Source organism: Vulpes lagopus, chromosome 2, assembly GCF_018345385.1.
Source record: "Vulpes lagopus strain Blue_001 chromosome 2, ASM1834538v1, whole genome shotgun sequence".
NCBI classification, from domain to species: Eukaryota; Metazoa; Chordata; class Mammalia; order Carnivora; family Canidae; genus Vulpes; species Vulpes lagopus.
In genome coordinates this window covers 18,959,054-18,975,485 of record NC_054825.1, presented here as the reverse complement: position 1 = coordinate 18,975,485, position 16,432 = coordinate 18,959,054, and the positions used below count along the sequence as shown (strand labels likewise).

General features: G+C 36.1%; 1 protein-coding gene across 4 annotated transcripts in view; it reads left to right on the top strand.

The window, feature by feature from the left end:
* SHOC2 (SHOC2 leucine rich repeat scaffold protein) overlaps positions 1 to 16,432 on the top strand; it is a 92,883-nt gene that overhangs the window by 34,664 nt on the left and 41,787 nt on the right. For all 4 annotated transcript variants that reach the window (XM_041745254.1, XM_041745255.1, XM_041745257.1 and 1 more), the window contains exon 2: positions 8,370 to 9,315. In XM_041745254.1, the coding sequence (XP_041601188.1) occupies positions 8,613 to 9,315 (703 nt within the window). In that variant the 5' untranslated portion in view covers positions 8,370 to 8,612. The remainder of the gene's footprint in view (positions 1 to 8,369; positions 9,316 to 16,432) is intronic.

Sequence of the window (16,432 nt, the reverse complement as noted above, 5' to 3'; positions counted from 1 at the left end):
GTCTTTACTTTAGTTATTGATTGATATACTTGGCAGCTCCCCCATTAGGGCCATAAATATTCTTGATTGTTAGGTCCTCTTGTTGGATAGTATATATAGTATAATACAGTGTCCCTCTTCATCTCTTACTACAGTCTTTGGGATAAACTTTAATTTATCTGATATGAGGATTGCTACCCCTGCTGTCTTTTGAGGGCGATTTGAATGGTAAATGGTTCTCCAACCTTTTATTTTCAGGCTGTAGATGTCCTTAGGCCTAAAATGAGTCTCTTGTAGACAGCAAATAGATTGGTCTTGTTTTTTTATCCAGTCTGAAACCCTGTGTCTTTTGATGGGATCATTAAGCCTGTTCACGTTCAGAGTTACTATTGAAAGATATGAATTTAGTGTCATCATAGTACCTATTCAGTCCCTGTTTTTGTGGATTGTTTCTTTGGGCTTCTTCTTTCTTTTACAGAGTCCCCCTTAATATTTCTTGCAGAGCTGGCTTGGTGGTCACATATTCTTTCAGTTTCTGCCTATTTTGGAAACTCTATCTCTCCTTCTATTCTGAATGAGAGCCTTGCTGGATAGAGTATTCTTGGCTGCATGTTCTTCTCATTTAGGACCCTGAATATATCCTGCCAGCCCTTTCTGGCCTGCCAGGTCTCCGTGGAGAGAGGTCTGATGTTAATCTAATATTTCTCCCCATATAAGTTAGAGATCTCTTGTCTCTTGCTGCTTTAAGGATTTTCTCTTTATCTTTGAATTTGCAGGTTTCACTATTAAATGTTGAGGTGTTGAGTGGTTTTCATTGATTTTAGGGGTGATCTCTCTATCTCCTGGATCTGAATGCCTGTTTCCCTCCCCAAGTTAGGGAAGTTCTCAGCTATGGTTTGTTCAAATATGCTTTCTGGTCCTCTGTGCCTTTTGGCGCCCTCTGGAACCCCAATTAAATGTAGATTTTTCCTTTTGAGGCTGTCATTTATTTCCCTTATAATCTTTCCTAATGGTCTTTTAATTGTTTTTCTTTTTTCCCCTCAGCTTATCTTCCTTGCCATCAACTTGTCTTCTATGTCACTCTCTTCTACCTCATTAACCCTCGTCGTTAGGACTTCCAGTTTGGATTGCATCTCATTTAATTGATTTTTAATTTCGGCCTGATCTAAATTCTACAATCATGAAGTCTCTTGAATCCTTTATGCTTTTTTCCAGAGCCACCAGTAGCTTTATAATTGTACTTCCGAATTGGTTTTCTGACTTCAAATTGTAATCCAAATTCTGTAATTCTGTGGCAGAGAGTGCTGTTTCTGATTCTTTTGTGGTGAGTTCTTCTTTCTAGTCATTTTGCTCAGTGCAGAATCGCTAAAAACGAGTTGTACTGGAAGACGGAAGAAAAAAAAGGAAAACAAAACAAAAAAAAATAAGGAGGGGTATCTTCTAGTTCTATATACTATAAATCCCTCTACTTCCCCTGGAGCTTTCCAGCTCTGTTTGGTCAAGAACTTGCTCTTTCCCTGTCCTTCCAGCTGGTATTCTGGGGAGGGGCCTGTGGTGCTGAGTCTCAGGTGTGTGTGTGTGTGTGGGGGGGGGAGCTGCCCTGCCCCCTGCCTCCTGCCAGGTGCACGGCTCAGTGGGAGCTGTTTACCTGGTGGGGTCCCTGTTCCCTGGCAGCCCGGGTCTGTCCCAGGCACAGGGTGACACCAGGAGGAACAGCTACACTGGGGGCGGCCAGCTCTCCAGCCCTGGAGTCAGCTCCTGCAGTAACTAACTACCGTAGCTCTCAGTCCGCACTGGCCTGGATGCTCCCCGGGGGCGGGGGACACTGATCTGCACAGTGGGGGTGCCTGGCGCGCGGGGCAGGCCTCTCGCTGTCCTGGGCTCTCTCCGCCTCCGCCTGTCCCAGGGGAGTGCAGGATCCAGGGCTGTGTCCCCCGTGCCCTGGGCTCCGGCACCTGCGCTGCTGGAATTGTGCTCCTGGGCCACGGCTCCCACAGGCAGCAGGCACAGCCCCCTCCCCCGGAGCCCCCGCCTGCCCCCGGCTTCTCCCTGAGGCCCTGCCGGGCGCTCCAGCCTGTTACCGAGATGGGCCCGGGTGTGTGGGGCGCTCTCCCCGGGCGCCCCTCCTGTTAGTGACCCCAGGAGCCCGGAGGCCCCGCTGCCCCTCCAGCTTCTGCCCGGGTTCCCTGCTAAGCGCCTCTCCCTCCGGGAAGAATCCCCGGCGGAGTTTTAAAGCTCCCGTTTCTCCGGGTGGGGCCTTCCTGTCCCGGGAGGCTCTCCCTGCTGGGCCTTAGCCTGGTTCCTCGTTGGGGGAGGGGCTCACTTGATTCCTTTTTTTTTTTTTTTTTTAAGATTTATTTATTTATTCATGAGAGACACAGATTGAGAGGAGAGGCAGAGATACAGGCAGAGGGAGAAGCAGGCTCCTTGTAGGGAGCCCGATGCGGGATTCGATCCCGGATTGGGGATCCCCACCCAAGCCAAAGGAAGGCGCCCAAGCGCTGAGCCACCCAGGAGTCCCCCCCCCCTTTTTTTTTTTTTTGCCTTCCTACCATGTTAGAAGCGCAAACTCTTCTCTCTGTAGTGTTCCAGCTGTTCTCTCTTTAAATCTCAGGTCGAATTTGTAGGTTTTCAGGATGCTTTGAAAGTTATCTAGGTTGTTGGTGGGGACAGGGGACTTGGGGACCCTACTCCTCTGCCATCTTGCCCCGCCCCCTCCACATAACAAGTTTTTGATCATTTTTGCCTCAGCATAGTGCCCTTGAGATCCATCCCAGTTTTTGTGTGTAAGGATAGTTTGTTCCTTTTTATTGCTGAGCAGTATTTTATTGTATGGATATACCACAGTTTATCAGTTCACCCAAATGTTTTCACATTTGGGGCATTACAAATAAAGCTGCTATAAATGTTTGTATACATATTTTGTATCACCATAAGTTTTCATTTCTCTAGGATAAATGTCCATGGGTACAATTGCCAGGGTTGTATGTTTATGAGAGACTGCCAGATTGTTTTCCAGAGTGGCTGTACGATTTACGTTATTAGCAATGAGTGATTGATCCGGTTTTTCCACGTTTTCAACAGCACTTGGTATCCATATTTTTAATTTTAGTTCTTCTAGTAGACGTGTGGTTATGTGCACTTCTCTAATGCTGTTGAACATCTTTACGTGTGTCTTTAGTAGAGGATCTCTAATTGGATTGATTGTTTTCTTACTATATATTTTACATATTCTGGATAGATTTTTCTCCCAGACTGTAGCTTCTTTTCATTCTCTTCATAATCTTTTGACTAGAGAGAACTTTTCATGGACCTTTTTTTGGTAGGTACTTGTGTTTTTACATATTCTGGATACATTTTTCTCCCAGACTGTAGCTTCTTTTCATTCTCTTCATAATCTTTTGACTAGAGAGAACTTTTCATGGACCTTTTTTTGGTAGGTACTTGTGTTTTTGGATTATGGACTTCTCTACTGCCAGACCAGGATATGTAGGAAACAAAACCAAAAAAAAACCCAGAGAACTCACCATCGGGTTATCCTTCGTCCAGGGTCCCTAGCCACTGTACCTTCTTTACCTTTCAGAATCTTACACTAGTTTCTTTACGTATTTTGTGCAGGATTTTAGGTTATAATTGAGGAACAGGATAAAATGGGTTTATTCCATCTTGTTTGGAACCAGAAGTCATGTTCATTGTAAGACAAGATCCAATATTGTTAAGCTTTCACATCCACATTTAATGTAAGACTAAGGAATATATTTAGTATATGTGGCCTATTGATGAGTTTTAGAAAAATAATTATTACAAGTGATGATTATCATTGTAGTCTTATACCAAGAGTAGATCTTACTAGTGCTAGTGCTTTCTCACTTCTATCTCTGCTCCAGTCCTCCATTCCCTAGATTTTAGGAAATTGTAGCTAATTTTAGAAATAGCTAAAAGTATTGAATGTTTTATAAGAACAAGGATTTGTTTTTTGTTTTTTGTTTTGTTTGTTTTTTTCTTTTTTTTTTCTGTTTTGTTTTTTACTTCTTACATCCAGTTTGCGTATAATCTGAGACAGTGACCTGGAGAACTGTCACCTGGTGGCTGAATTCAGTATGTGGCCTCTTTCGGTAAACTTATATTGAAACACAGCCTCACCTAGTCATTTACATAGTGTCTACAGCTGTTTTCATGCTAAAGTGGTAGAATTGAGTACTTGTAACAGAACATCTGGCCCACAAAGCCTAAAGCATTTAATATGTGGCCGTTTACAAGAAAAGTTTCCTGACCTCTGACTTAGAAAGTATTGAGGCCTAAAAGTACTATAATCAGCATCCTCCTACAATTATGACTCATCTACTTAGGAATTTGAAGTTAAGAATTTTCATGATTTGGAATATAGTTAAGTACCTGAGAAAAATTTTGTCAGCTTAGACCTTTGTCAGCAAATAGCATTGGTAGTTTCTTATTTGGTATCAATTTTTGGACAAATGATAAAATGAACTCAAGAAACCTAACTTGGTTATGAGTAGAGATACTTTTAATGTTTTCCTTGATATGGTTGTGAGAATTTGAAATATGATAAAAAGTTCATGTCAAGTGCTCTATATATGGTAGTTATTAGGTGGTAGGGAATAGAGGAATCTTCTGGAGTGGTGAAGATCCCAGTATAAAAGCACAATTGCGGGATGCCTGGGTGGCTCAGAGGTTAAGCATCTGCCTTCAGCCCAGGGCGTGATCCTGGAGAACCCAGATCGAGTCCCGCATCGGGCTCCCTGAATGGAGCCTGCTTCTCCCTCTGCCGGTGTCTCTGCCTGTCTCTCTCATGAATAAATAAATAAAATGTTTTTAAAAAAACACAATTGCTAGCCTCAAGCTTAGTAACTGGTGCAATTTTGTGCTTTTCACTAGATTTTAAACATTTTTAGAATGAGTACTGTCACTTTCTATTGTATAACTAGTCAAATTTTGTGCAAACCTGTTTCCCATTGTTACAAAGGGATTTTAAAAAAATCTATTGAATAGTTTATTTCCAAGAAACATGAAAGGTTATTCCCAATACTTTTTTTCTTGTCCAAAAAAGCTTAGTAGTGTCATCTGATTCAGCTCTAGATTAGACCCAGATCTTAATTTGGGACTGTGAAGTCGTTTGTTAGTTGTCTTAGACAACATATATTTTTACTGGATGTGAAAATTTTTTAGTTAATAGTCAAGCCTGGTTAGTTAGTTAATCCTTTCAGTATGATGATAATGTCAAAGTCCAAATTCTGTTCTCTTTAACTAGTTCTAGTGTTACGAACAGTGTCTAAACCTATTTGAATAAATCTCAGTTGGAAAAGTTATAGGATGAGTATGTGGGATCAGTTCAAATCCATCGCTATTGTAAGAAAACCATCAAACAGCTTAAGTATCTCTAGTATGAACTTCAGATATGTTATTTATATACTATGGGAACTCTCCAACTTCAATGGAAACTTTAAATTATTAGTAACTTTTTTTGTCATTAATACAGTTTCCTGACCCACTCCTTTTATCTTCATTTTTATTTTATTTTTTATGGAATAATTTTTAACATTTATAGTAGTATCATGTATGGAACATACAAATATTTATGTAGTTCAGTTTTCATTTTATTTAATTTTTTTAAAATTTTTTTTACTTATGATAGTCACAGAGAGAGAGAGAGAGAGAGAGAGAGAGAGGCAGAGACATAGGCAGAGGGAGAAGCCGGCTCCATGCACCGGGAGCCCGACGCGGGATTTGATCCTGGGTCTCCAGGATCGCGCCCTGGGCCAAAGGCAGGCGCTAAACCGCTGTGCCACCCAGGGATCCCCTATTTAATTTTTTAAAGGAATATCTGTGTCCATTGTGGGACTTGAACTCACAACCCCGCGATCAAGAGTCACATGCTGTACTGACTGAGCCAGCCATGCATCCCCTCAATCTTCATTTTTAGAATAATATTTAAGAAATTGTAAGTGTATCAGTGTTCAGATGCTCAGTGTTCAGATTTGGTTATATCTTGTATTTATTTCCAAACTTGATAAGCCTATTAAAACAGATGTTTCCAGATTCTTTCTAAAGATTCCAATTCGGTGGTTTAGGATGGAGCTTGGGCCTTTTTTTTTTTTTTTTAACATGTATCCCAGGTTTATTTTACTTTATTTTTTTATTAATAGAGAAGTTTGGGAAACATCAGAATAGGAGATCAAGGATTCCATTTTTAAAATTGCCAGTTTTGTGTTTAGAAAAGTGTTATTTTTAAGTCACAAAAATGCCTTTAAATCTAAGCAGAAGCTTTAAAGTTTTGCTAGTATACTTCTTGAGAGGCTGGATTTGTTCTTTAATACGTAACATCTTTTTTTTCTACCATCTGCATTTTTAAATTCAGTACATACATATCTTGCTAAATAGAAATTTGATTTTCAGGAACTTGGCATAATTAATGACATTTCTTACATATAAATTGATAAGCAGTTCTGCATTCTGTCATTTGTGTATATCTCCCATCATTCACTCTTGTATCATTGTAATAAATGTCCTTTCATTTTGGCTCATCAGCATTTCTTAGTACCTCTGAAGGTTTTCTTTCCCCATTGTAGCTCAAAATTATTTTCTCGTTTTGAAGGTTGTTGTGAGTAGTGGGGAGATAATAGCTTTTCAGATGCGCTAGCAAAAACTAGCATGTTTTTTTTTAACTGTAGAATCTTATAAGCTGATGAAGTTCGACTCTAATCTGGAATTTACAGATCATTAGTCTTCTACCCAGCTCCTGTTATTACTGCACCCCTGAGACTTTTGCTTCCGCCAAATTCCACCTTTTCACTTTCCTATGGCAAACTAAGCTCATTTCATATTCTTGGCCTAGGTTACCCTTTCATTGTATCCACATGGACTAATTTGCCATGTTGTCTTTACTTGCTTGTACTTCTGTACACAACCTTTCTCAGCCACTTTCACTGAGGTCAGTTTTCTCAAAAGAGCAGTAGCATATGTCATTGTCTGAGGATTTACTATCTTATGTTATTGTCATATGTGAGTGCTTTGGATTTTTTTTTTAAGGATTTTATTTATTTATTCATGAGAGACATAGAGAGGCAGAGACACAGAGACAGAGGGAGAAGTAGGCTCCTCGCAGGGAGCCTGATAATGGGACTTGTTCCCGGGACCGGGATCACACCCTGAACCAATGGCAGACGCTCAACCGCTGAGCCACCCAGGTGTCCCTGGATATCTAATTAAACCATAATCTTGTATAGGGTAGGACTCACATCTTCTGTATAGAAAATCTAAGCATGATCCTGTGCACTTAGACTATCAGATACTTTTGGTGGTTTCATAAAATTAACTATTTTTCCTAACATCTTAAGCTAATCAAGTAGGATGTGAATCATTTTGTCTTTAACCTTTGAGCCCTACTACTACATAAAGATCAGTTACTTATAAAATTAATAAGTCACAAGATACAAATTATATTTTAGATTTAAAAATGCTTAGGGAAGACTGACTCCACAAAGATTTTACTCATCTTTTTAGCTTTTGTGGTTCTTTTTGGTCAATAATTTTACCATGAACTTTTTCTACTTTTAAGAACCCTTAAGAATCCTTATCATCATTCAGTTTCTACTTTACAGATCTCATTGGAGATTTCTCTTTATTACTGTATCTCAAAGGTGGTGCCTAGACCTACCTACGTTAGAGTCACCTAGAATGCTTATTAAAGTACAGATTCTTAAGACCTTTTTCCCAAACTATTTGCTTTGCTCTGTACATATTTCACTTGCCATTTTATTCTTTTGTGAGATTGCTCTTGATTCTATCATCATGGCCTTTGAATTTGTTCCTGTTACCTAAAGCTATTTGGCAATTAGTTGCAGATAGAGCAGTTTTATGAGTGTAATGGTTAGGAACACAGGCTGTGAATATATACATTGGAATCTCAGTTCTGTTGCTTTTCCAAGATCACAGAGGTAGTTACTTAAAAATATTTCTGTGCCTCAGTGTCCTTATTTGTAAAATAGGGACAATAATTGATCTAGGGCTGTTACATGTATTAAATTAATATTTGTAATTTTTTTACAGTGGTGCTTGTACATAGAAAGCTCTCAAACATTAGCTGCTATTATGATTTCTCCCATTTTTCAGTTGTTACAAACTTACGGTAACTTATATGCCTACCTTACCTCTTCCTGTTAGATTTGTAAAGTCCTTGAAGATAGGGGCCTGCCTTACCAATTTTTATAGTTTTTTGATGGATTTTGCATAATAGAAAGTGTGCAGTAACTACTGTATCAAATCACAGAAAAATGGCCAAATTTTCAATGAGATTGTTTTTTCAGAGCCCATTTGCTTATTATAAATTATAATCTAAAGTAATTTAATATTCTTTTTGTATTGTATTTCAGGAATTCTAATGAATCATTGACCAAGCACCATTTTACCATTTGGAACAAGTTATCAGAAATGGGCATAGTGCTTTTAGATCCAACATGTAACAGATGGCTGTTACTCCATGGTGATTATTTCTTCAAGCCAACACCTTTTTTGATTGTGTAGGATCTTTGTCTCTTCATCTTTGAATTCCAGTTACTGTTGTTGGCAAATAAAACAAAGGAGTTCATGTAGTTATTGCCCAAGTTTGAGTCACCATGAGTAGTAGTTTAGGAAAAGAAAAAGACTCTAAAGAGAAAGATCCCAAAGTGCCATCAGCTAAGGAGAGAGAAAAAGAGGCAAAAGCCTCTGGAGGTTTTGGGAAAGAGAGCAAAGAAAAAGAACCTAAGACCAAAGGGAAAGATGCCAAAGATGGAAAGAAGGACTCCAGTGCTGCCCAACCTGGGGTGGCTTTTTCAGTTGACAATACGATCAAACGGCCAAATCCAGCACCTGGGACGAGAAAAAAATCTAGCAATGCAGAGGTGATTAAAGAGCTCAACAAGTGCCGGGAAGAGAATTCAATGCGTTTGGACTTATCCAAGAGATCTATACACATATTGCCATCATCAATCAAAGAGTTGACTCAATTAACAGAACTTTATTTATATAGCAACAAATTGCAGTCTCTACCAGCAGAGGTGGGCTGTCTAGTAAATCTCATGACACTGGCTCTAAATGAAAACTCACTTACCAGTTTGCCTGACTCTCTTGATAACTTGAAGAAGCTGCGAATGCTTGATTTACGGCATAATAAACTGAGAGAAATTCCTTCAGTGGTGTATAGGCTAGATTCTCTCACCACTCTTTACCTTCGCTTTAATCGTATAACTACTGTGGAAAAGGACATCAAAAATCTATCAAAACTCAGCATGCTTAGCATTCGAGAGAACAAAATCAAACAACTACCTGCTGAAATCGGTAAGAGACCTTGGATTACTATTATTTGTAGTATTTGTTATGCCAGATAATTTTGTTGAGTGCTTTTCCCTATTAGAAAATATCTGATATTTGCCTAAAAACAACTGGTTTCTAAATGTCATCTTCTTTATGTTTAATTATTCAGTTTTAGTAATATTAGTGTATGGATTGAGCTTATTTTATACACTTAAGAAAGTGAGTTAGAATAGAAATGTAGTTGGGCCTGTTCATGTAAACCTATTCTGCTTTCATTTTCCTGGATAAAAAGTAAATTTGTAGCAGTAAAAAGATGTTTCCCAGGTTTTTAACTTGTTACCACCTATTTTTAGAAATGTTTAAAAATTATGGTAGATTCATTAAGGCTATATTTTCCAGTTCTTTCACTTTCTCTTCTTTATCTGAAAAATGTGTAAATTCACATGACTTTTCTATGTAATTTACTACAATACAAAGATTGGCATATAAGAGCCTCATAAAAAAAACAAAGGAAGGGGAGTAGTATAAAAAATAGGATATATATGTAAACAAGTCAGTAAAAATGTAATGTTTTTTAATTAGGGAATATGGTAAACTTTGACTTACCAATTTTGAGCAATTAAGGTATTTATGAGCTGTTTTATAATATTTTAAATTGATATAAAAGTTAATTATGTAACTTTTTAATTTAAAGAAGGTTTTCTTATGAAAGATATATTCTGAATAAAATAGGTGATTTAAAAATATTGTTGCTTGAGCATTGGCACTGCAGCTTGTTAGAATATTCTGTACGTGTGTTTAAAAATTTATTTAGCTTTGAAAAAAGATGTAGTTTAAATTTTAGGTATGGTGTTTTTCTATACTTGACTCTAACCAGCCACACAATATCTTAACTAAATTTTGGTTTCATTAAATGTATTTAGAAAATCCATGATAGATTTTCCCAAGCAATAAACTGTACTCTGAAAGTATGACTCACTTATGAGTATTGAAATTTCCTCAGGAGTCTGAGTGGAAATACTCCTTTTCATGTCTTCAGATAGAAATGTGGTTGTTGATTGACTTTGGATTTCATACCAGATTCAGTTAAAATTTCACCAATATATATAGTTCATTCTGAAATAGAATTATAGGCTGTTAGAAATGCTAAAAGAAAAAAATGCTAAATTTTTAGATAGAAATATCAAATATTATTTCCTGTTTTTTTCTTATTGTTTTGTGTATATATTACATTCCATCTGAAATGTTAGCTTTAATTCATGAGTCCTATTAAAGATGTCTTTCCATAGAGATGTTATCAAATTACCTGAGAATTAAAAGCATACATTTCTTATATAAGAAATTACAGGAAATTTATTTCAGTTTGTTCTTAGCATATAGATGTGGCATTTTTACAAAAGTGAATGTATTTTTTAAAAATGGGCAAATTTTATTTAATTAAATGGTTTGTGCCTGCCTAATCTTTTGACCTTTATTCCTAAGTTTGTAATTTTAAAAATAACCGTTGAATTTAAGAAGTACCCTTCCACAATTATAGTGGCGTCATTAAAGTTTGTGTTCTTGTAATTTTTGTGTTTTTGTAAAAATAGTAACTTCATAAATGTTATTTTATTCCAAGCAGGGCATCAGATAGACAATAAACTGATTTTAAAGATAAAAGTTAATATTTCTTAAGAGAGGTTAAAATTTATAAGGTGTTTTTTTTCTTTTAAAGATTTTATTTATTTATTCATGAGAGACAGAGAGAGAGAGAGAGAGAGAGAGAGAGAGAGGCAGAGACATAGGCAGAGGGAGAAGCAGGCTCCCTACAGGGAGCCTAGTGTAGGACTCCATCCCAGGACCCCCCATGATCATGCCCTGAGCAAAAGGCAGATAGATGCTCAACTACTGAGCCACCCAGGTGTCCCAAGATTTATAAGGATTAACTTAAATGCATGGATTTGGGGCAGACATTGTAGAAGTCTGCATTATCTTTTCCCTATAGAAAACAAGAAGATGTTCAGTAAAAATAATATAATCATAATAAGAAGAGTAACTGAGCATAGTTTGTCATATGGTATATTTTGTGTATATTTTCTCATTAAGTTCTTACAGTAACACATTGCAATAGGCAGTTCTTCCTCCATTGTATTGAAGTAGGAACTGAAAATGTATAGAGAAATTAGATAATTTACCAAAAGTCATGCAGCTAGGAAGTTGACAGAGTCAGAATATGAACCTAGTTCTTAACTCTGTTGCCCCCCACTAGTCTAGACGAGTTGATCCCACTCCCATAGTACATGACTTAGTCTGGGAGGTTCAGGGATCTGTACTTCTAAAGAGTAAGCTCAGGTATTGGATCTGTAGCTGCAGTTAAAAGCCATTGCATTGGGTTTTGTTTGTTTGTTTTTGAGGGAGGAGGATGTTAGCAGTTTAATGAAGATATAATTCACATACTATACAATTCATATGTTTAAAGTGTGCAGCACAGTGGGTTTCAGCATATTCACAGAGTTGTGCAACCATCACAGACAATCTTAGATCACTTTTATCATTCTAAAAAGAAACTCTGCACTTTGGCAGTTACCCCTCCTCTGTTTTCTTGAAACCCCCTAGCCCTAGGCAGACTAGTTTGCTTTCTGTTTCTGTGGATTAACCTATTCTGGACATTTCATATAAATGGAATTATTCACTGTGTGGTCTTGGTGATTGGCTTCTTTCACTTAGCAAGCATGTTTTCAGAATTCATCCAGATTGTAGCATGTATTAGTTCTTCATACCTTCTTATTGCCAAGTAATACTCCATTGTATTTTATTTACCCATTCATCAGTTGAACATTTGGGTTGTTTCCAATTTCTGGCTATTGCAAATAAAATTACTATAAACATTTGTGTCCAAGTTTTTGTGTGGACATTGTTTTCATTTCTCTTAGGTTGTAAACCTAAGAGTGGAATTACTGAGTCATATGGTAACTCTGTGTTTAACCTTTTGAGGAACTTCTAGACTGGTTTCCTAAGTGGTTTTTTTTTTTTTTTACATTTCCACCATAGTGTATGAGGGTTCCAGTTTCTCTACATCCTCACATCTTTTTTTATTATAGTCACTCCGTGAGTAATAAGTGGTATCTTGTGGTTTTGATTTGCAGTGTTTTGATGACTATAGATTTGTTTTTAATTTTTAAAAGCTATCTTTTATTATAAAGGAAAGACAGAAATAGTTATTTTCTTTAATGTAGATCTTGCTTTACTGCTTTTTTAATTACAAAAAATAAAATCCCAAACCCTTTGAAAATGTTTCCAAATTATGACCCATGTGAAAAAATCAAGTAAAATGGAAATTTGATGTTTTTTACAGTGTTCTATACTCTTTTTTTTTTTGGAGTGAGGGAGGGGTACAAGGAGAGGGAGAAAGGGAGGATATTTAATTTGGGGCTTGATTGCACAGTCCTAAGGTCATGACCTGATCTGAATGAAATCAGGAGTCATTTAAGGGCCTGAGCCACCCAGGTGCCCCAAAAGTGTTATATACCTTTGTAGTTTGACTTACAACCCATAACAGGAATTTACAATTCAAAATACATGCTAATTACCATTTTGTAAAACTTCCTTCTATATATTTTAGATTTGTATTATTATAGAAACAGATTTATATTATGCATATTAAGTATTTATTTTCTTGTCATATAAGTATACTTTCAGTCATGCCATCTAGCAATATATTTGAGGAGTATGAGAAATTAGAAGTTCTTGAAATACAGCCTACTGTTTAGTTTAATATATTTGGAATTTAGTCATTACACAAGTTTTGCTGCTTTATAAGGAATTATATTAAAATCAGAACATCTATCCATTATAAGCATTAATGGCATCTTTATTAATGCCATGTGATTTCATACCAGTGATACATATTCGTGAACACTGGCAGAAAACAGTAAAAGGATACTAAACAGACAGTAAATGTAATCATACGAAGAGCTGGAGATTTTTACATCAGAGTAGTCAGGAAAACTCTTGATTCGGTAATATTCATTTACCTTTCTTTTTGTGTGATAAGGCATGGACACAGAAAGTATATGTCCTGTCTTTCTGTGTCAAGTAGTAGATGAAACTCTTAGTCATTGCTTTCTTTTACAAATCAGTTTTCATCCTTCCTCCCATACCTTCTTTTACGATTTGTGATCTTGAAAAAGACACATCACTGTATACCAGGACAGTCAAGAAATTGCATTTTGAGAGGGAAAGCAGGATATAATCACTGTTTCTCCCCATAACCCCTGCTGGTTCTGTTGAGTTTTATGTTAGAGATGTGCTTTTTTGTAATTTTTTTTCCTGAGTGGATTAGAATTAGGGCCATCAGATAGTCAATTTGAATAATTATTTAGGGAATTCTGGACAATGAAGTTTTAAAGGATTTTATTCTATTATGAAGGAAATGGTAGTTCTTTGAAACCAGAAAAAACACCCATCTTTCTCTCTTATGAGTATTCCTACAGTTTTTCCTTCATTGAAAAGTATGGTTTAGTTTAGGATTTCTTTAAACTTTAACCCTTTTTAATTATTCTTTATAAAAACAGCTAAAGTTAGGAGTACTTTTTAAAAAAATGTATTCTCCCTACATTATATATAATACACAGCTTCATCTGAATCTGTCAAAATAATCCATTTGCTTATGAGAATGATCTGGTATGTTAAAATGTATGCTTTTTCAAACCCATATTATTTTTACCTATTTTAAAGAAACAGCTCTTACAGCATTCAGATCTATAAGAAATTAGAATCAGCAAAATTTTTTTATCCATTTGACACAGTAACAGTTAACTGAAAACAATTCCTACTATACTGAATTACTGCTGTTACATTCTGTAAGTTAAGTGAAATAATCAACATAATATCATCAATGTCTATATAAAAATACTAAGGACAGAATCAGAATCAGCAATTTTTTTAAAAGTTGAAAGGACCTTAGAGATTTTTAATTCCCTGTTTAATTTTCTGTGGATTTTTATATTTTTATAGATAATAAATGGTAGTTTTTCAATAAGTGGAGCTTGAAGGCAATGTAATGAAATTCAATACTATTACTCATTTTTCAATATTAACTCAAATTTTAACCCTTAGTTCCTAAAATTCTTGAAATTCTCCCAGGACTGCCAGGGGTGATAAAATTCATGGTCCAGGTAACATTATTTGATGGATCTCATTTGAGTGTTTTGTACGAGTGCTTAATGAATAACTTAGTTTGGCAGGAAAAGGGGATCAGGGAAGGGGATTTATGGTTATTAATAAATAACTCCTTTTGACTGAGAATCTACAAGAGACCCTAGAAATTTGGAAATGAACTGTTAACTTATTGTCATCAGATTGTCAGGTGTCTCACTGAACAACGAAAACCTGTATGAGTTGTTATTGTTAAAGGAGGCTGTAAGAGAACAGAAAATAACACTTAAGCCATCTTAGAAGGGTTTGATAGGATCAGGTACAATTGACTTTCCACCCTACTGAGGTATAGGGAATTGTATTCTAATAACAGCATGCTACCCTACCCATTCAAAGAAATATAGACACTGTTGTCCATGTTGCCTAGTTGCAGATGCCCTTGATTAGAAGAGCTTACTGAAGTCGTCTTTGCAATGAAAGAGAGAATTAAGCCTATTAGATAAATTTAAGTAATAGTAAAAACTCTGATGTAAGTTTCTAAATCTGTTCAAGCTTGTTTGATAGGTATTTCCAGCTTTTGTTAATTATGTAGTTTTACAAATTAGTAAGATTTGATGTGATTTTTTTTGTATTAGTTAATCTCTGAATAATTGAAAATATTCCCATATGCTCAGGAACAAGAGATGAAATAATTTTTAAGATTTATTTATTTTAGAGAGGGTGGGAGAGGGAGAGAGAGAATCTTAAGCAGGTTCCATGCCCATTGCAGAGCTTCACTTGGGGCTCATTCTCACAACTTGAGATCATGAGCTGAGGTGAAATAAGCAGTTGGTCACTTAACCGACTGTACCACACAGGCACCTCAAAGAGGGTTCTTTGCTTGATTGGTCTGGCTAGAGATATATCAGTTTTATAGATCTTTTAAAAATTTCTGCTTTTGTTTTTTTTTTTAATCTTTTGTTTTATGTTTCTATTAGTTTTTCCTTTAGATTTAATATGCTCTTCTTTGTCTACTTTGTTATTGGATTGATTTCAGACCTTTTCATTATATAAGTGTTGCATTACAATTTTCCCAAGTACTGTTTTAGCAGCAGCCTGTAAATTTTAATGCTGTATTTTCTTTATTGTTTAGTTTAAAATATTTTCTAAATCTTTTATTCTGTAACCCAGGGATTATTTAGAAGTGAATTGTTCAATTTTTCAAGTATTTGGGAGATGTTTTCCAGTATTTTTGTTATTGACTTATAAAATATGGCCTGTCTTACTAAACATTCTATATGAAATTGAAGAGAGTATTTATTGGGTTGCTTTTTTTTTTTTTTTGGAGCAAAGTCATGTTAGTTGATGATAATATTCATTTATTCTATGCTATTATCAGTTTTCTGCCCACTGTTTTTTCAGTTAGTGAGAAAATAAGTATTAGGTAGCCAACCATACTAATAGATTTTTCTCCCTTTAGTGCTATTAATTTTTGCTGCTTATGTTTAGAAATTGTTAATACTTGTGGATATACCTAGGGTTTTTTTTCCCCCTTCTTCTGATGAGGCTACTTATTATGTCATTGAGAAATATCTATCTTTTTCTGGTAACATTTCTGGTAATTTTTTTTTATGAATCCTATTTTAAGTGATATTAATACAGTCACTCCAGCTTCCTTGTTAATTGGTACTTGCATTGTATATCTTTTGCCTTTCTTCTACCTTTTTGTGTCTTTACATTTAGAATGGTTTCTTATAGACAACATATAGATCTTGTGGTTTTTAATCCTGGCAGTTTTTAAAATTTTAATTTAAATTTTAGGTAGTTAACATACAGTGCAATATTGGTTTCTGGAGTAGAATTCAGTGATTCATCACTTACATACAATACCTGGTGCTCATCATAACAAGCACCCTTCTTAATACCACACATCTAGCCCTTCTCACACCCACCTCCCTCCATCAACTCTCAGTTTGTTCTCTCTCATTAAGAGTCTCTTGTGGCTTGTTCCCCTCTTCTCCTTTTT